General features: G+C 44.8%; 1 protein-coding gene across 1 annotated transcript in view; it reads left to right on the top strand.

Annotated features, from left to right (window-relative positions):
* BMS1 (BMS1 ribosome biogenesis factor) overlaps window positions 1-20,194 on the top strand; it is a gene marked incomplete in the record, with an annotated part of 1,196,647 nt that overhangs the window by 159,592 nt on the left and 1,016,861 nt on the right. The window contains 1 exon segment of the mRNA XM_044056283.1: window positions 4,420-4,499. Coding sequence (XP_043912218.1) covers window positions 4,420-4,499 — 80 coding nt within the window.

Genomic DNA, 20,194 nt, shown 5'->3' with positions numbered 1-20,194 from the left:
TCTTGTAGGCCTATCAAGGGTTGTTAAATTGAGGCTTGTGGATGATGGGTGTGGCAACACTGCTCACTGTGCAACTGTGTTGCCTTTAATGCCACAGAGAATCTTGTGAGGGTTCCACTGACAGTTGTCTAGGGAAAAATTGTGTTTCAAGGCGTTTACATCTGTTCAGGACACCTCTAACCCCCTTTGTGTGATGTGCATCAGCAAGCCAAATGTGAATCATAAATACAGGTGAAATTAAACAATTTTAATGTAATCTAGTAATAGGAAAGTACACAGCTCACCTTCCTCCAGCAATCCCCAGCTCAGAAAAGGCTAGATCCACACTCTTTTGCCACAAGGGTGCGGTGAGCCTTTCTTAATGCAATTTGGCTGGTTTAGTGCTTGCGTGTAACAAAAACAGGCTAGATTCAGCAGGTCGGAATCTAGACTATGCTATCTAGGCTGAAAATACAGCTGAAAAGAAAATAATGCAGTCCATAGTAAAAGGCAGAAAAAAATCCAGTGATCAGATACACCGCAATCTAAAAAGTGTAATAGATGCACAAAATATACTTATTTTCCTGATACAAGATTGTTTCCCCAGCCTCACCAGACTAAACTACTTCCCAGTGCACTACATGGAAAATCCACTAGCCTCTTGATGTAAAAACAAGTGCATGCTATCGTTAAGGTTACGGTTTACTATCAAAATGTAGAATGTATGTTCAGCGAACACGGAAATGCCGAATGGCAGTTGTCCGATTTCCATGTTGCCGAATGTTATGAGAGCAAGAGTACATATCAGCAAATGCAACGGTGCATTCGCTGGTATGTACTCGATGTTATGCCTAGAGATTGTGGTACAGTGCGGATTGGGAAATGTATCCCTTTCCTCACTGTAGTGCAGTCTCTGAGCTGGAAATAGAGTTTGCAGGGGGTGTGGGGGGGGGCACAGGAGGGCTTGCCCCTCTACAAAAACGTGAATTGCAGTACAGGAGATAGACTGCTGCTATATGGACTTCACGTTCGATATGCGAAAATGTCGAATCTGCTGAATTCGTTAATCAGATTTGACATTTTCACCTACTTTAATATGCAGGTATTCGACCTTGCATTTCGATGTTCGCTCCATTTTTTTTAAACTTCAACATTTTGATAATAAACCATACGAATACACCACTTTATCCAATAGCTAGCTGGAAAATTAATTCAGATCAAGTAAATCGGTAGAACAAACAATGAGAGGCAAAATGCAATTTTTTCAGTACAAGCGCAAGGAAAGGCAGATAATTCGATATTATCAACAGCAGTGTAGAAAGGAAGGAAGGAGCTTATTAAACTCAATTTACAGTAGGGATGGGCAGTTTAAAATAATCAGGTTTAAAAATCACATCAGCAAGCGAGGGTGAGTGGGGCGCACTAGCAGGGAATCACCAGCAGTGCTTTAGTTTATCCAGGCTTTTAAAATCTTTTCAGCAAAAGACAAAGGGCCAGAAATTCACCGTGTATTTAAGTACCACTTGAGACAATTAACCGATGAAAAAACATGTGAACTGTGCAGCCTATATAATTTAAAGGACAACAACGGGATATTCAAGCGGATTGCTCAACCTGCTGTCTCTTTTAGTCCCTGTTAATTGATACAGCCTCAAAAAATCAGAACCGCAGCTTTAAAAAGTAATCCACTCAACTGTTTTACCTCTTAGGCTTGCTACCTTTCCCTACAGTTTTACTTTCACTTTGAAAACAAAGTTGAAAATCCTCTAGTTGGCTCTTAAATGATGGTGTCACATCTGCCAGAGCTCTTGCTGTAGTTACAGGGATGTTTCCTCTCCCAAAGTGATGTAAGCACTGCCTGATTTGCATGCTGTATAGAAGAGCCAGTGGACCTCCCACATTGTGATGTCAGAGCTGCCTTCCCCAGCCCCCTACACCCTATAAGGGTGAACAAGTCTCACTTCTTTTGATTGTCTATAACAGATTTATGCAAAGTCTTTTGAAGGAGTTGCCAGTTCTAGGATTTGGGAGGCTGCATTTTTGAAGCCAGTAATCATTTTATGATAAATCTCTCTCAAACTATAATGGCAAGCGCTAAGTAGCCATCTTTGCTGGGCATGCATGCATGACAATAGCTGGGATTGAATCCAAGCTTACATCTTTGTAGAGCAAAGGGGCAAGTGTGTGTGTGTGTGTGTGTGTGTGTGTGTGTGTGTGTGTGTGGGTGTGTGTGTTTGTGTGTGTGTGAATGCAAGGAAGGTGTGTGTGTGTGAATGCAAACAAGGGGCAAGTGTGTGTGTGTGTGTGTGAATGCAAGCAAGGGGCAATTGTGTGTGTGTGTGTGTGTGTGTGTGTGTGTGAATGCAAGCAAGGGGCAATTGTGTGTGTGTGTGTGTGTGTGTGTGAATGCAAGCAAGGGGCAGTGTGTGTGTGTGTGTGTGTGTGTGTGAATGCAAGCAAGGGGCAATTGTGTGTGTGTGTGAATGCAAGCAAGGGGCAATTGTGTGTGTGTGTGTGTGTGTGTGAATGCAAGCAAGGGCAATTGTGTGTGTGTGTGTGTGTGTGTGAATGCAAGCAAGGGGCAATTGTGTGTGTGTGAATGCAAGCAAGGGGCAATTGTGTGTGTGTGAATGCAAGCAAGGGGCAAGTGTGTGTGTGTGAATGCAAGCAAGGGCAATTGTGTGTGTGTGAATGCAAGCAAGGGGCAATTGTGTGTGTGTGTGAATGCAAGCAAGGGGCAACTGTGTGTGTGAATGCAAGCAAGGGGCAATTGTGTGTGTGTGTGAATGCAAGCAAGGGGCAATTGTGTGTGTGTGAATGCAAGCAAGGGGCAATTGTGTGTGTGTGTGAATGCAAGCAAGGGGCAATTGTGTGTGTGTGTGAATGCAAGCAACGGGCAATTGTGTGTGTGTGTGAATGCAAGCAACGGGCAATTGTGTGTGTGTGAATGCAAACAAGGGGCAAGTGCGTGTGTGTGAATGCAACGCACGGCAATTGTGTGTGTGTGTGAATGCAAGCAAGTGGCAAGTGTGTGTGAATGCAAACAAGGGGCAAGTGTGTGTGTGTGTGTGTGTGTGTGTGTGTGTGTGTGTGTGTGTGTGTGTGTGTGTGAATGCAAGCATGGGGCAAGTGTGTCTGTGTGTGTGTCTGTGTGTGTGTCTGTGTGAATGCAAGCAAGGGGCAAGTGTGTGTGTGAATCCAAGCTAGGGACAAGTGTGTGTGTGTGAATGCAAGCCAGAGGCAAGTGTGTATGTGTGTGCATGAATGCAAGCTAGGGGCGTGTGTGTGTGTTTATAGCATAGCATTGGTTAGCTATTTAACCAAACAGCAAGGAAAAATAAGTGAGAGTTTGATGCTTTGCAAAGCAGTGATTATTCCCAGTGCTATTGAGCTTGGTTCTAAATTTGACAGGAGGAGTGCAACAAAAAAGTCTCCCACTGTAAGGAAAGAAAGGCTGACAAGAAAACAGTACATTAGTCTGGTTACCTGCTGTGAGCTGTCAATCGCATGCATATAATGGGTCAAATTACCCTAGGGGAAGGTATGTGTGAAGGGGGAGGGGAGATACCTTGAAGAACTAGATTTCAGCCTTCACAGAAGAAATCAAGTTAGCATTTCTAAGAAGAAAGAGCAATAACATGCACTTTTCAGTTCTGTTTTGTAGCATTTGTACTACTTGTGTTTGAAGTAGTCATTGAAAACGGATAAAATTTTGACCAAAAGTAGATGACTATAACACAGCAGTGAATGCCTGTAAAATCATGGCACTGACAGGAGTTTTAGGGAAAAAGTGGCAGACATGATGCAATTTTTTGAAGACAAACTATGCATTCTGGGATACTTAGAGGCAGACTAAACAGTCAGAATTATTTCAAGATGCCAGACACCATGTGGTCAGAGTCAGACATTGCGTATAAACATATCTAAAAAACTCTAAATAGTACCAGAGTGGTGTTAAAATGTAGGAAATGCCAAACCATGATGAAATAAACATGTTTTTTTGAGTCTGTGGGTGTGGTTCTCCTTTAAGTGTCTACCCCTCACATAGAACAAAAGCACCAGGGCAGACAGATTTCTTAAAACAGAAAACAAAATGGAGTAGGTAAACGAGAAAGCAGCTCTATCAGTCACAGACAAAAAGTATAGGTTTACTTTCCTCACCCAGAAGGGAATTACCAGCAATTTGAAAGACTTATTGCCCAGTATCACTGTTAACAATATGTAGCACATCTAAGTGTGCTCATTCAGTTTCTAGTTGTATTAAATTGCAGAATTAGTGTGTAGCTGTAAAATAATTTAAATTTCTGCTCTTGTTTTCACAGCATTAAACTGTCCATTTTTTTGTATTTGGTTACTGACTTCTTGGGTTTTTTTTGCAGTGTTATAAGATCTTTTAGTTGTTTGTGCATTTCTTGTCTCACTGCTGGATATTTTTTCTAGGTAAGAAGCGTCGTCTGACCATCATTGAATGTGGGAATGATATCAATGTTATGATTGACCTGGCCAAGGTGGCTGACTTGGTAAGTAGACAGAAAGCAGCAGTAATAAATAACTTTGAAGAGTTTTCATTTGATTTTTGTATCTGTTTTTTGAATCAACTGTTTGTATATTTGCCTTGATATAAATCTGCTAGCAAATAATTGGTCTTGGCAGTTTTATCTACCAGCTTTAGGCACACTGAATGCATTGCAAGGTATACATTGGTCTGAGTAATGTCCTTGATGGCCCATGTAGAAAAGCTTCATGCTTAAAATACTAGTACAGTAAGGTAATCAAATTTTGCATTCTCTAAACAATAAGAGACCATGTCAACTTCAAGATTACATGTGTAATTACAACAGAGACTGCCTCAATTTACATTTTAAATAATAGCATGTGTTTAGTGAGAGATGGGGAGTGAGACGAACATAGTGAGAAAAGCAAAAGTCAGTGCTAAGGGTATAGAGAAGGAAATGAGAAATGTGGCAGACAAAGAGTTTAGCCAGGAGTGGAACATGAGCACAGCCAGGACTTGGTGAGATGCTGGTTTTGTAGTATTTTAAAGGTTTTGAGGCTTTTGATCTGTTTTAGGGAAGAAGGGATAGAGTTCCATAGCTGGGTGATGTGTAGAGTGCAGTGAATCACATGCATTGTTGTTGGATTTAGTAGGTAGGAATAGTAATTTGTTTGTGGAGTGGAGTATGTGATGTTGGTAGTATGGCAGAAAAATCAAGTGTAAGGCATTGTTTGGGATTGTGTAAGACAGTGTGTGGTGACTAGTTTTGTGTAAGTTAGGTGGTGAGTGAGCTGTATCTAGTTTGGTTGTTTCAAGGTGGGGCAGTGGTGTTAATCTGTCTGGCATAATTGCAGCAAATCTCGGCTACTTTGTTGTAACATTTTTCGAGCATATTTATTAGAGTGGTTTATCGACTGACAAATACAGGAGTAGTGAATAGGAGAGTTTGTGACAAAAGGTTTGAGGTAGTGGCTTTCCTGGTCTAATCTTGTCAGGTATTGCCTAATTTGATATAGTGTGCCACAGCCTTTTGTGAGTTTTGATTGCTACCTGTTTACTGTAGTTGTCTATTTTCATAGCATCATGTATGATAATACCTAGGAGCTTGGTGTGGTACACCAGCTCTGTTGATGTTCTTCATCTCACATTGCTGCAGTCCTTACACTTGGGTAGTCCGCTGTCCTCGGTCGGCCCGAATATCAAAGTATTAGGCTGACGTCGGTCAAGGCGCTTAAGACTGACATCAGGACGTCAGGGTACAAATGCGCATGACCGACGTCATATCCTCAGTCTTTTTTGCCGCATGGTCCGATGCAGAAGCAGCGTTGCAAGTGCCGTTCGGCGTTCTGAAATTTTTCGAATTCGGAGTTTCAGACAGAGTCAAAGTTGGCTAAGTACCCGTTGGGGAATATTTTAGTTTTTCTTGCCTCAGTGGTTTACCGGATGTCAGAAAAAGTGAATAACTGTATTTCTTGTGGGAAACAGATACCGCATAGAGATTATCATACTTTGTGTATTCCTTGTTTGGGGCCTGAGCACGGCGTTGTTGGGTGTCGCTTTTGTGCTAGGTTCAATAAGCGCACTATTGCGAAGGTTAGATTGTGCCAGGTTGGTCTTGAGCGGTGCAATTATAAGATGCCGCCGGATGCTCCGGCCCGCTTCTTCAAGAAGCGCAAAGACAAAGCAGCTAAGCCCAGGCAAGAAGAGTCGTCCGCGGACGCCGGTTCTTTAGAGGTCAGTGGAACCGGTGGTTCCCGAGGCTTCTCTGGAGTCCCAGGGGAGACTTTGATATTGCAGGATGTGGCCTCTCAGGAGGCAGGTCAGGCTGAAGGGGCTTCTCAGGTTACTGTACTCCCCTCCCTTCCTAGGGTGGTTAGGCCCCCTCCTTCTGTTTCCAAGGCTTCTCCCAGAGGCAGGCCAGGTTTAGCTTCGGTTGGTGTCACTCCTAGTTCCACAGGATCTGTGCCCAAGAAGCACATGCTTAAAATGGCAGAAGATTTAATTACTTTGATTAGGGGTTCTTTGCCCCCTCCTGATAAGAGGCCTAGGGTGGAACCAGACTTGGGGAGTTTTGAGCAGGCTTCAGATGTTTCGGAGTCTTCGGCTGAAGACTTGCAGGAGTACTCTCCTTATTCTGATTCTGATGCAGATGATTCGACTCCTTCTGCTTCTCCTCCAGAGGATTTTTCTTTTTCAGATACTCTTCATTCCATGAGGGAGCACTTTAAGTGGGAAGGTCAGGACTTCTCTGATTCCAGGAAAAGGCTTAGGGAATTTTTGCTTTTACCCCAGCATAGGCCTTTGGCTATACCACCTGTTCTAGATGTTGTGGAAGATGTGTTTGCAGAGGCTTCACTTAATCCTGATTCTTTGCCTCCTGCTCCTGTTAAACCGGATAGGTATTACAGGGTGCCTGAGGCTCATAAATATCTATATAAGAGTCCTAGGGCGGACCCAGAAACTGTTAGTCAGGGACCTAAGGGTGTCAAGGCCTCTGTTGTAAAAACTCCGGTTCCTCCAGATAAAGAGGCCAGAGCTTTGGATAGATGGGGAAAGAAAGTCTATACTTCTTCCACCTTAGCTATGAGGGCTTTGAATTGCCAGTTTCACATGTTGAAATATCAAAACTATCTTCTTCCTCAATTGAAGTCTAAGGTAGATGCTCCGGTGGAAGGCATTGAGTGTAAAGAATTACAAGATTTGGTACATGTCTCTGAACAGGTGGGTAAGCATTCTTTGCCATGTGGTTTTGATGCTGTACAGGCCTCGTCTAGGGTGGCTGCCACTGGGTCAGTTCTTCGCAGGCACGCCTGGCTGAGGGATCAGAATTTATCTGACCATGTTAAGACTAGGATTTTGGATGCTCCTTTACAGTCTGATGTGTTGTTTGGTTCACCTGTGGAGTCAGTCTTGAAGAAAATGGAAGACAAGGCTAAGTCTATGCAGGCTGTTAAAGATTTTTTGCAAGTTCAGCCTCCGAAGTTTAGCAGGCATTGGCCTCCTAAGGGGTGGACGTACCCTTCTTATGATTCACAGTCTAGGGGTAGATCTAGACGTGGTAGGGGCAGAGCTCAGAGCTCTTTCAGACCTAGAACAGGGAGTTCACCTGCACAATCTTCGGGTGAGGGCAGGGGCCAGTCCTTTCGTAAACAGGCCCAATGACCTACCTTTTCAGCTGCCAGATCCTTCTTGTCTGGCAGCACCTTTGGGAGGAAGGTTGGCACTCTTCAAGGAAAATTGGAGTTTGATTACCCAAGACAGATGGGTATTGGATATCATACACCGAGGTTACAGGTTTTATTTCCATACCTTGCCTCCTTTCAAAGGCATGCCGGACGTTCCTCCTCAGCAAAGACTAGAGGCTCACAAACAAATTTCTCTGCTGCTCCAAATAGGGGCCATACAACCGGTCCCTCTGCTAGAAGTGGGCCTAGGATTTTATTCTCGCCTGTTCCTAGTACCAAAGAAGGGGAACACGTGGAGACCAATTTTGGATTTATCTATCCTCAACACTTATCTGGACATTCCCAAGTTCAAAATGTTGACGTTACAACAGCTTTTACCTCTGCTGGGCAAAGATCACTGGATGGTGACTCTGGATCTCAAGGAGGCTTACCTTCATGTTCCTATCAGGCTAAGTTGCAGGAAGTATCTGCGTTTTGGCTGGGACTTCTCATTATCAGTTCTCTGCATTGCCCTTTGGCTTATCTACTGCACCCAGAGTGTTCACGAAGGTTCTGGCTCCAGTGATAGCTTTCTTCAGGCTAAGAGGAATACAGATCTATCCTTATTTGGACGATTGCCTGATTCTGGCCCAAGGAAAGGACGAACTTCTTCATCATTTACAGTATGTGATAGCAGTGCTAAGATGCCTGGGGTATTCTGTGAACGAAATAAAGTCCAGTCTAGTACCCTCTCAGGACATGTGCTTTCTGGGTGTGAGACTGAATACAGCATCCCAGATGGCCTTTTTGACCCCGGACAAACAAAAGAATCTTTCTCTTTACTTCCATCAATTGTCTCATCAGTCCTGGCTGACTGCAAGGACAGTCCTTCAAGCCTTGGGGTTCATAGCATCTTGTATTCTGGTGCTTCCCAATGCCAAACTGCATATGAGGAAGCTACAATGGTATCTCAAAAATGTATGGACACAGCACTGCCAAGATATGGACACTGTCATTCAGATAATACCTTGCATTCAAAAGGAATTTTTGTGGTGGGCCCAGGAATGTCACCTAAACAAGGGACTCTCTGTGACCCGGCCAGAGGCGAGTCAGATTCTAACGACAGATGCCTCAGACAAAGCTTGGGGAGCTCATCTAAATGGAAAGTGGGTACAAGACACGTGGCCTGCCAGACTTCAACATCTACATATCAACTTGAAGGAGATGTTAGCAGTCCAATTTGCGTTAATAGCTTTCAAGGATTTACTTCTTCCAGGGCAGGTGTTGATTCTAACAGACAACACAACTGTCATGTGGTACATCAACAAGCAAGGGGGAACACATTCTTATCCTCTATGCAGACAGGCAATGATTTTGTGGGAGACTGCTCTCAGTTTACAGCTCAATCTTCAGGCAAGGTTTCTGCCGGGAGCACAGAACTCCTTAGCAGATGTGTTGAGCAGACAAATTATGGATCCCCACGAGTGGAAATTGGATCCTCATGTATTTCAGAAATTGACAGTGTTATGGGGAACTCCAGACATAGATCTGTTCGCTTCTCCACTAAACTACCAGCTGCCAAAGTTTTGCACAAAAAGGTTTCATCCCACAGCTTGGAAAGTGGATGCTCTTTCATTCAATTGGAGCAATCTTCATGTGTATGCCTTTCCACCTCTGCCTCTCCTCCCAAAGGTACTCCTGAAGGTCAGACAGGACAAGCAGAGGATGATTTTAATAGCTCCAGATTGGCCTCGACAGCACTGGTACCCATTACTGAGAAGTCTGGTACGGAGCCTCCATGGCCTTTGCCTTCAATTCCACACCTGCTGTCTCAGGAGAACAGTCATTTACTCAATGTCAAACTTCACTCTCTTCACCTAACAGCCTGGCATATTCTGTTTTAAACCCTGGAGGGTCTCAGCTTCCACAGCAAGTTTTGAATGTTATTTTGGAGGCCAGAAGGCCTAGTACAAGGAAAGTGTACGCAGATAAATGGAAGAGATTTTTATTTTGGAGTACAGCAAAGGAATTTGATGTTTCTAAGCCTAATTTAAGTGTGGCTCTTCAATATCTTACTGAGTTACTGGACAAAGGTTTGTCCTTCTCTTCTATTAAGGTTCATGCTGCAGCAATTTCTGCTCACTATGACTGTGACCCACCATTGTTTTCTCATCCTTTGTTTAAGCAATTCCTTAGAGGGGCAAAGAATATAAGACCCCCACGTAGAGCTCCTACTCCTGCTTGGGATCTCAATTTTGTGTTGGAGAAACTCACTCTACAACCTTTTGAGCCTGCAGCTACTGCCGAGTTGAAGTATTTATCATGGAAGACTGCTTTTTTGTTGGCCATTACCTCTGCAAGAAGGGTTTCTGAATTACAGGCCCTTATGGCGGTTGAGCCTTTCTTAATTTTTCCATAAGGATAGGGTATCTTTGCGTACTAATCCTTCCTTTATGCCTAAAGTGGTTTCTAGTGTGGCTTTAAACCAAACTATTCATTTGCCTACCTTTTATGCAAACCCCCAAAATAAAGGGGAAAAGATTTTGCACACTTTGGATATACACAGGCAGTTGCGATATTATTTGAGCAGAACTAAAGGGTTCAGGCAGTCTCAGCAGTTATTTGTTTCTTTTGCTTTGGGTTCTCAGGGCAAACCTGTTTCAAAACAGACTATTTCTAAGTGGATTGGGTTTTGTATTGCTTTCTGTTATTCCCATCATGGTAAGGAGATTCCAGCTAGGATTAGGCCTCATTCCACTAGGGCTACTGCCACTTCTACAGCTTTTTTAAGGGGGGTGGCAACTAAAGATATTTTGGAGGCAGCTACTTGGAGTTCAGTACATACTTTCTCTAAGCATTACCACCTTCCACTTTACTCTAAATCTAGGGCTGGTTTTGCCACTGCAATTTTACAGGGCATTTTGGCAGCTCCTACTGTTTCATAGTTTTGCCATCCTCCCTTACCTCTGCTTTGGGATTCTACCCAAGTGTAAGGACTGCAGCAATGTGAGATGAAGAACATAGTACAGTTTTGTACCTACCATAAATGTAGATGTTCGAAGATCCACATTGCTGCAGTCCAATTTACCCTCCCTCCTTCCCCTCTGTAGTTAGAGGTGGTTGTGTGGTTTGGGTTGTACATATTGTGGATATTGTATATATTGTACATATGATTAGTACAAGGGTGGTTGGTTGTTTTTTGCTGTCTTTTGGTTTTGACCTTTCTTTTTAGGGTCTTCTGACATCTGGGGCAAGAAAAGACTGAGGATATGACGTCGGTCATGCGCATTTCTACCCTGACGTCCTGATGTCAGTCTTAAGCGCCTTGACCGACGTCAGCCTAATACTTTGATATTCGGGCCGACCGAGGACAGCGGACTACCCAAGTGTAAGGACTGCAGCAATGTGGATCTTCGAACATCTACATTTATGGTAGGTACAAAACTGTACTTTTCACCTAAGGAAGTAGTGGTGAATGAGAGGTATTCCTGGGTTAGCGCTTGCAGTTCCATTAGGTTTTGTCAGTGTAGAGTCATCAGTGTACTGGATTATAGTCGCCCATTTTCTAGCTATAGGGAGGTAATTATGAAGTCATAAAAAAGCATGTGATCGAGAATGGAGCCCTGGGTTTTTGCCACTTTACTGCCTTTAATCTTTAACTGAGGTAAAGTTTATTTATTAATATTTGTTTACTGCGAAAGTTTAACTTAGCTAGTAGCCTTTTTCAGCAAAGACCTGTGGGAAAAAGTTCCATTATGTAGACTTATTGGCGTCATTTGCATTTTTCATCATTTACAGTCAGTTTTATTCATGAGCAACAGTTCCATTATTCAGACATCATTCACATCAGTTGTATCATTTACAGTTTCCATTAAAGTAGCAGTTGCATGGGTTTTATATGACTATCTTCCTTAAATACAGGGATGTGTATGCAGTGCAATATCATATGCATATATTGTCTGGTTTTACATAAGAATATTTGCTATTATTAAAACTTGTTCAAAATCTCGGAAAGTAAGATAGTTAGAGCAGCCAAAAGAAAGGAAAGGGGAGGAGGCACCAGGAAGAAAAAGGAGATGAGATGGTAGAGGAGAAGATATGGTTGTGATAATACTACGTTATGTTTTATACAGCAGATAGTTATGGTACAAATTCATATAGCTATATTAGTGCCAGTTTAACCAGGGGTGGTGCAGATGCAGAACCATTTATCTGTCATGTGTTGGTAGCTGACAATTTAAAGTCGTTTAGGTTGTAGACCCAAGTGGAGTGGGATGGTATTCTAGGTGTTAATAGTGCAGAAATAGTGCTGAGGTTAGAAAACATGAATTTCTGTTGTGGTTGTGAATACAGGGAGTATCTTGCATTGTCAGGTTTAGTTATGGAGAGCAGTGATTTGTTAGTGGAATGTAGGTGTCTCTTAGTAGTGTAAGGTTGAGCAATGGAGTGAAAAGATGGGAATTTTTTTAGGATTATGCGGTAGTTTGAGGTTGTAATTTAATTGTGAGTATAGTAGAGAATTATTTAGTTCGAGCCAGTTTAGTTGTTGAGGCAGTGATGAGATATGTTGGTTGCAGATTTGGCTATGTTATTTTAACATTGATCTAGTTTGGCTGATGGGGAAGAGATGAAATTGGTTGGGATAGGAGAGACATATAATGGAGCAGGAAGTAGAAAAGTGGTTGTGTTTCGTCTAGCAGAGTCAGTAAAATAGTGTTTTATTCTGTAAATGGAACCTAGTTTTTGGTGTGTCTTTATGGTTTGCTGAAGGTAGAGATCAAATTTCAGGTAGTCTATAATAACATCTGGAAGGTTGGTTGAGGGATACCAGTTCTATATTGGTGTTGTTGAATGACAGTATATTAAAGATAGTTTTTTGGGAGGAGAGAAAGTTGATGGTTAATAATAGTAGTTTAGTTTTTTTTTTTGTTTTTGTTTTTTTGTAATGGATTCGGGAAGAGTTGTAAGATGTAATGTGATCCTATCTCGCCTACATTCTCTACAGATGGGTTCGGAGCCGATCCTCGGCTCCGACTCGGCCGCTATACAGTAGAACGCAGTCTCTTATTGGCTGAGTTACCTCGTATCCCAGGATGCACCACTACTGCTTCCCCAGATCTCGTTTGCCGCTTCTGAAGCATAGACGTGGTCTCGGACTTGGCTGAGCTAAGTACCTCTTAGTCAGATTTTTTCTGTCTAGTTTTTTTGCTAAAACTTACCCAAAAGCTGTTTTAACAGCTACTTATTGTGTGACTGTGTATTTGATATTTTTGTGGTAAAATTGTGTTTTTTGTGGTACTTAAGCGGTCCCGTTTAAGTTAGAGGGGCCTTGCCCTATCCTAGGCGTTTTAGTTAGAGTCTAGGCTGTCTTGTGTAGTTTTTCGTATTTAGTGTGTTTGTAGTTTAGATATAGCCATATCGAAGGAACATAGACCATCAGGGTTTAAAAAATGTTCGAAATGTAGTTATAAAATGTCCATTATGGACGACCATTCATTGTGTGTCTACTGTTTGGGCCCGAATCACCTCCAAGAATCCTGTAGCGTTTGTCACACTTTTTCCTCTCGCGTCCTCCAAGAGAGGAAAAATAAGTTTTGAAAGGGCTTATTACCCCTCCTTTGAGGAAGCCCTATCTTCTTCTTCACCTTTGAGGAAGAAAAAGTCTTCGGCTCCGACCAGCCCGTCGGATCCGGCAGCTAAAAAGTCACGGCAGGCTTCTCCGTCGGCTCCACGGACTTCGGAGCCGAGGGCGGAACGGTCTGCCTCGATGTCTCCAGCCTCGACTCCTCTGGCTTCGGAGTCAAGAGGCGAGTCATCTCCATCGGCTCCACTGCCTTTGGAGCCGATGGGGGTTGCCCGCTCAGACTCTTCCCCTTAGGTGCCGAAGTCCACATCGGCTCCGAGGGAAATTGCAGTGGTAGTGGAATCTCCCTCGGCGCCGATACTTCTCGAACCCATACGGAGCCAGTCCCCCAGTCTTTCGGAGCCGGCGGAGAAGTCGACTCGGACCCGGTCGGTCTCTTCTCGGTCGTCGAGGATGTCCGATTCAGATTTAGACAGGGTGCTTCAAAGGCTTTTTCAGTCTCCGGTCTTTGCAAAGTTGATCTCGGCTCCAGCCCAGTCGGCTCCGGAGCCGATTTCCCATCCTGTTATCTCTATTCCTCCTCCAACGGCTTTGGCGCCGTTGGAGTCGGTGTTGGTGGAGCCGGTGGAGGTTGTCGGGTCGGTTCCGACCCTAACTCCAACCCCGTTCTTTGGGTCGGGGTTCGGTACGCGGACCTCCTCTGTCGGCCCCAGGGGGGGACGCTTTGGGACCGATCCTTTCGGTTCCGAGCCTCCCTCTCGGTGAGTCGGCTGCGGGGGTTCCGACTGCTGTTGTGGCCTCGGGGGTTGAACCATCCCAGGACTCTGGGGGTCCCGCCTTCGAGGCCATGAGGAGTGCCTTGGCCAAATCCTCTGTGGCCACTTCTACCATCTCACCACCACCTTCCCTTGGCATGGAGACTGGCGCCTTTGCAATCCCCCTGTCTCACGACAGCGGAGCCCCTGGGCCTGAGGTTACCCCCATTGGGGGTTCCCTTCTTCCTGGAGGTCCCTCCAAAACGCTTTCGGAGGAACCTCTGAGGAAGAAACAGTGTAAGAGGAAGCACGTCGACTCCCCTGATGAGTCTCTCACCTCGGATACCGACCTCGATGATGCGGAAGGGTCCCCAAAGTCGTCCTCGGATGATGTGTCCTTTGCGGACATCTTGGAGATCCTTAAGCAACAAGGCTACTGGCAGTCCAAACCCCCTTCTGCTGAGGAGTCGGTTTTCCTCAAGGCCTTCGGGGCTCAGCCCTCCGCCTCCTGGGTGTCTCCGCCTGATGAGCTTCTGGATTTGATCTCTCAAAGGGGAACACCCGGATTCTGTTTGAACCGGTGCCAGCTCGCCCAATAAATTCCTTCGCTCCCGGATAAGGACTTTCTCTCAAAAGCGTGGCTGTAGATGCCATGGTGGTGGCATCTGCCACCCAGCAAGATGTGGCAGAGGCTTCAACGTCCGTCCATCCTCCTAATAAGGAGTCTAGGAGCATGAATCGACGGGAAGCGCACTTTCTTCAGCGACCTTTACATTAAGGTCTCTGAACTACTTGACGCATTTCACGAGACTGCAGAGGGATCTGGTCAAGGAGCTTTCGGATACCCTCTTTGGTAACTTACCTGAGCAGTTGGCCCAGACGGTTAACTCCCAGTTGGCTACCCTGTCCTCGTTATCCAACTCGTCCATGAGGCTCATTTCTTATGCAGCCGAAGGAGCGAGCAGAGCAGCAGGAACAGGTGTTGCTCTCTGAGGAGACAAGCCTGGCTACGCCTGTGTCACTTTGCGGAGGCCTTTAAGTCTTCCTTTGCCGACGCCTTTGATGGGTCCTCATTGTTTGGACCCAAGGTAAAGGACACTTTCACTCGCTGCGAACAGGAGGGTAAGACTTTAACTGCCGTAGGGGCCCGGTTTTCCACTCACTTCAGACCTTATCCCAAGGCTCGAAGAGGAGGGAAAATGTGGTTCCGTAAGTCTCAAAGGCCTTACTCCTCACAGCAGAGCGATTCCCCTCCTAGAGGCAGAGGAGGAAATTTTTCAGGAGACGCCGTCCCAGAGGCGGAGGCCCGCAACACTGGAGACCATGAGTCCTTTCGTGGCTCCTCCTCCTTCCAGCATCCCTGAAGGAGTACCCGACTGTGCAGCTCCGGAGCCAGTCGGGGGTCGTTTTTTGAGACACCTAAAGGCCTGGGAAAATATCACTCAGGACCAATGGGTGCTTCGAATCATCGCCGGAGGTTACACCATTCCCTTTTCTCAACCCCCCCCACCAGTCCAAAGAATCCCGGACCCGCCACCCAGTCAACAGGATCATGCAGCCAGCGAGATATCGAAGCTGTTTCAAAAAGGAGTCATCCAACCTGTCCCCGCAGACCAGGCCGGATCAGGGACTTACTCAAGATTCTTTTTGGTACCAAAAAAGACCGGGGACTTGAGGCCCATTTTGGATCTCGGCAAGTTAAACCGATTTGTGAAAGTCCAAATTCCGGATGGTCACCTTGCAATCCATTCTCCCGCTTTTGGAGAAAGGTGTTTGGATGTGCTCCATAGATCTCAGACGCCTACTATCACATTCTGATAGATCAGGCGTCGAGGAGACACTTAAGCTTCAGCCTAGGAGACAGTCATTTCCAGTTCCGAGCACTGCCCTTTGGTCTCACTACAGCCCCCAGGGTGTTCACCAAATGTTTGGCGGTGGTGACTGCTCACCTGAAAAGTCTAGGATTCCAGGTGTTTCCATACCTAGACGACTGGCTCCTAACTGCCACCTCCAGGCATCTACTCTTGGAAACTCTAGCAGCCACTATCACTCTAGGCAACTCCTTAGGAATCACCTTCAATTGGTCAAAATCTGTATTGCTGCCATCTCAGCGTATTCTGTTTATTGGTGCAGAAATAGACTCAAGACAGATGCGAGTCTATCTTCCTGCGGAAAGGATAGCAATGCTGCAGTTTCAGGTTCAGGCATTACTCCTCAGACGTCGTGCTCCAGCGAGAATGGTCCTGCAGCTGTTAGGTTCCATGGCAGCCACCATTCTTCTGGTCCCCTTGGCAAGGTTGCATATGAGGATACTCCAGTGGCTCCTATCAGTCCAGTGGTCTTATCAAGACCTTCCCCTCAGTCACCACATATTGATCACAGAGACGTGCAAACAGGATCTTCGTTGGTGGCTTCTTTCCTCCAACCTGAATCTAGGGTTCCCCCACTCCCCTCTGCCACGTTGACTACGGACGCCTCCCAGACAGGGTGGGGGGGACATTATCTGGACAGGTCGGTCCAAGGCACGTGGCACACCGACGAGAGTCTTCTCCACATCAATATCCTGGAAATGAGGGCGGTGCTTTTAGCGTTGCAAGCACTGCATGATCACCTCCCCCAGGGTACGATTGCCATTCAGTCCGACAACGTCGGTAGTCTGGTACTTAAACAAGCAAGGAGGGACCAGGTCTTACCCCCTTTGCAGAGAGGCCATGAAGGTATGGGATTGGGCGATTGCTACCAAGCGTTTACTAGTGGCAACGCACATTCCGGGGAGATCCAACGTGATAGCCGACAGACTGAGCAGAACTATTCTCTCCCCTCACGAGTGGTCCTTGAACGACAGAGTGGTAGCGCAGATTTTCACGAGATGGGGAGTTCCTTGTTGCGATCTCTTCGCAAGTCCCCTCAACGCGAAATGCCAGCAGTTCTTCACTCTCACCCCAGTTCCGGGGGAGATCCCCAAAGACACTCTAGTCCACGTTTGGCCCCCCGGTCTACTATACGCCTTTCCACCGGTTCCCCTTCTCCCCAAGGTGATTCAGAAGGCGATTCGCTTGGGAAGCAAAATGATACTAATCGCCCCATACTGGCCTCGTCAAGTCTTGTTCCCCTTTCTTCACAAATATGCATTGGAGGGTCCCTGGTTCCTGGACCAAGTTCTGGACCTCTTGACGCATCAGTCAGGACAGCTCCATCAGTCCCTCCATTCATTGAAGTTAGCAGCTTGGCTACTCCTCTTCCAACCATAGTTAGGAGCCATTCTTTCGCCCCTGAAGTCATGCATATTTTGTCTTCGGCCCACAAGACTTCTACTAAAAAGATGTATAGCAATAAATGGAAGAGGTTTGCTATTTGGGCCCAACTCCGAGGATTAGACCCTATGACAGCCTCGGTGTCAGAGGTTCTGAAGTTTTTAGCTTCCCTGTTCAACCAAGGTTGTTCGGTGTCTACCATCAAAGTGCAATTGGCTGCTATTTCCAGTTTTCATGAGAGCGTAGAACCACCTTTAATGAGCAACAAGTTGTGCAAAGCTTTTATTAAAGGAGCTTGGCTTCTACGGCCCCCTATATCTCAACCTGCACCACCGTGGGACCTTAACGTGGTGTTTGGTGCATTAACCTCATCTCCCTTTGAGCCGGCAGCAACCTGTGATTTAAAATTTCTTTCTTGGAAGACTGCTCTTCTAGTTGCTATTACATCAACCAGGCGAGTTTCAGAACTTCAAGCCCTGTGTGTCAAACCACCATACCTGGTATTTCACAAGGATAGAGTATCTCTTAGACCAAACCCATCCTTTATACCAAAGGTTTGTTCTAACTTTTGTTTACAACAATCACTGGAACTACCGGTCTTTTTCCCAAAGTATTCAGAGCTGAATATACTTTTCACAGCTTGGACGTACACAGACAATTACGTTTCTATTTGGATAGGACACACCAAGTACGAAATTCAGATCAACTGTTTGTGTCCTTTTCGGATAGTAAATTAGGCAAAGCCGTCACAGTCTCTGATCCACTTGGCAATAGTGACTTTTGTATCAGTCATATTTATCTCATTTCAAATAAGGAGCTTATAGTTCCAGTGAAAGATAGGAGAGACATATAATGGAGCAGGAAGTAGAAAAGTGGTTGTGTTTCGTCTAGCAGAGTCAGTAAAATAGTGTTTTATTCTGTAAATGAACCTAGTTTTTGGTGTGTCTTTATGGTTTGCTGAAGGTAGAGATCAAATTTCAGGTAGTCTATAATAACATCTGGAAGGTTGGTTGAGGGATACCAGTTCTATATTGGTGTTGTTGAATGACAGTATATTAAAGATAGTTTTTTGGGAGGAGAGAAAGTTGATGGTTAATAGTAGTAGTTTAGTTTTTTTTTTTTGTAATGGATTCGGGAAGAGTTGTAAGTTGTCGACCCAAGCTTCTTTGTAGAAGGAATTCTGGGTGAATGTTTCGAGCATGGGTGGTGTCCTAGTAGCACATATTAAGAGTGGAATCATCACTGTATTGTACTATAGTGGCCTCTTTGACTGCTGTGTTTGTCACTGATGAATAATTTAAACAATAGTGGTCCTAGGCTGGAACCCTGTGGGACTCCGATGGATATAAAAAGAAAACAAAAGAAATCATCTTGCCATTTCACTGCTTGGGACTTATTAGTGAGATAACTAAGAAACCAGTTAAGTTAAGAGGGTGAGTTTAGTTAAGAGAATTTGTTGATCAACTGTGTTAAGTGCCTTGGATAGATCCAGATATAGGGTTGAGATTAGAAGACATGAATTTTTATTGTGATTTATTACATCTGTGAACCTCAGGAGGGCAGTGGTTGTACTGTGATTGGGTCTAAAACCATGCTGTAAGGTAGCGAGGAGGTTATGAGAAGTAATATATAGTAAGTTGAGAGTGAATACATCTTTTCAAAATTCTGGATAAGGATGAGAGAATGGCAGTTGGTTTGTGAGCTTAATTGATGTGCAGTCTTTATAAAGGGGATATTGTATAGGCCTTTTTGTAAGGGTGGGACATGTTTTTCTTGGATAGAGTAGTTTAGTTTATAGAATCAAGACAGGTGGATATACAAGACTATCTGCAGTGGGTTTGAGGTATTCAGATGGAAATTGCTTTGATTCTCGGCTGGAGTGTCTTCTGTGTGGAATTTGACTGTCCTCCCTGTGTTTTGTGCGGGTTTTCTGTGGGTACTTTGGTGTCCTCCCACATTAAAATGATCTGTCTGAGGCATTTCTCCCTGGGCCTCTGCTGAAAATTGGCTTTGTTCCAAGTAGGACTTTCCCGGTAAGCAAATGTAAATAACTAAATAAATAAAATGGTCTTGTATAGCGTTTTTTTTCTCTTACGGGTAAGTAGATATTTTGTTTTAATTCTACATGTTGACACTGGTGTTTCTCTGAGGGTCTGTTGAGGCTTCAGTGAGTGGAGTGGGATGGCTGAATTTGTAGTAGTTTTGCTTTCGAAGAAGGAGGTTACTGTATTTATAAAATCTGAGAAACTGTAAAGCAATGCTTTGGGAGTTATTTGTTGGGAATGGGCTGAGTTGAGTTGATTTTCCAGGAATGAACACTGTATTTATTGATTTCCTGAAGTATTTTTTTTAGATGATCTGGCCTCCCCCATTGTGCCTTTTTTAGGCAATATCCCAAAGACAAGTCTTCCAACATAAATGATCTGTCAAATAGCAAATTGAAGGTCATGCTACCTAACGCTATCAGCCTTAACCTGAAAATGCACTCACTGGAGGCTCTCCTTGCACTGGAAGATGTCGATGTCTGTGCTGTCATAGAAACTTGATTCGGGGCTGTGGAGAGCACCCCTGCTTTTACTAGGCTGTACCTCTTTCCACACTTTCTGACCACAAAATGATGTCGGGAAGACTGTGTGTTGGAGTCTCTGTCTTCGTTAAGGACAGGCACATCTCCAGACTGGTTTGCCAGCATGATGCACTGGAACTACTCATGGTGCAACTGATGGTTGGCAAGACACCCACCCAAGTTATAGCCAGCTATAGATCCCCTCCATGCCTCAGGACACCCACTCCTCTTACCTGGATCTACTTGACTCCATCAAAATAACCCCTAACACCCTGATCCTTGGTGACCTCAACTACCCTACTGTAGACTGGGTGAACTATTCCTGCAGTAATGCACTCACTCAGTGATTCCTTGACTTTATCGGTTCTAACGCACTAGACCAGCTAGTCTCATCTCC

The sequence above is a fragment of the Protopterus annectens genome, chromosome 14.part0, assembly GCF_019279795.1.
Source record: "Protopterus annectens isolate FY-2018-M chromosome 14.part0, PAN1.0, whole genome shotgun sequence".
NCBI classification, from domain to species: domain Eukaryota; kingdom Metazoa; phylum Chordata; order Ceratodontiformes; family Protopteridae; genus Protopterus; species Protopterus annectens.
Note: the sequence above shows the minus strand (reverse complement) of the source record. Positions and strands in the feature narration are given on the sequence as shown.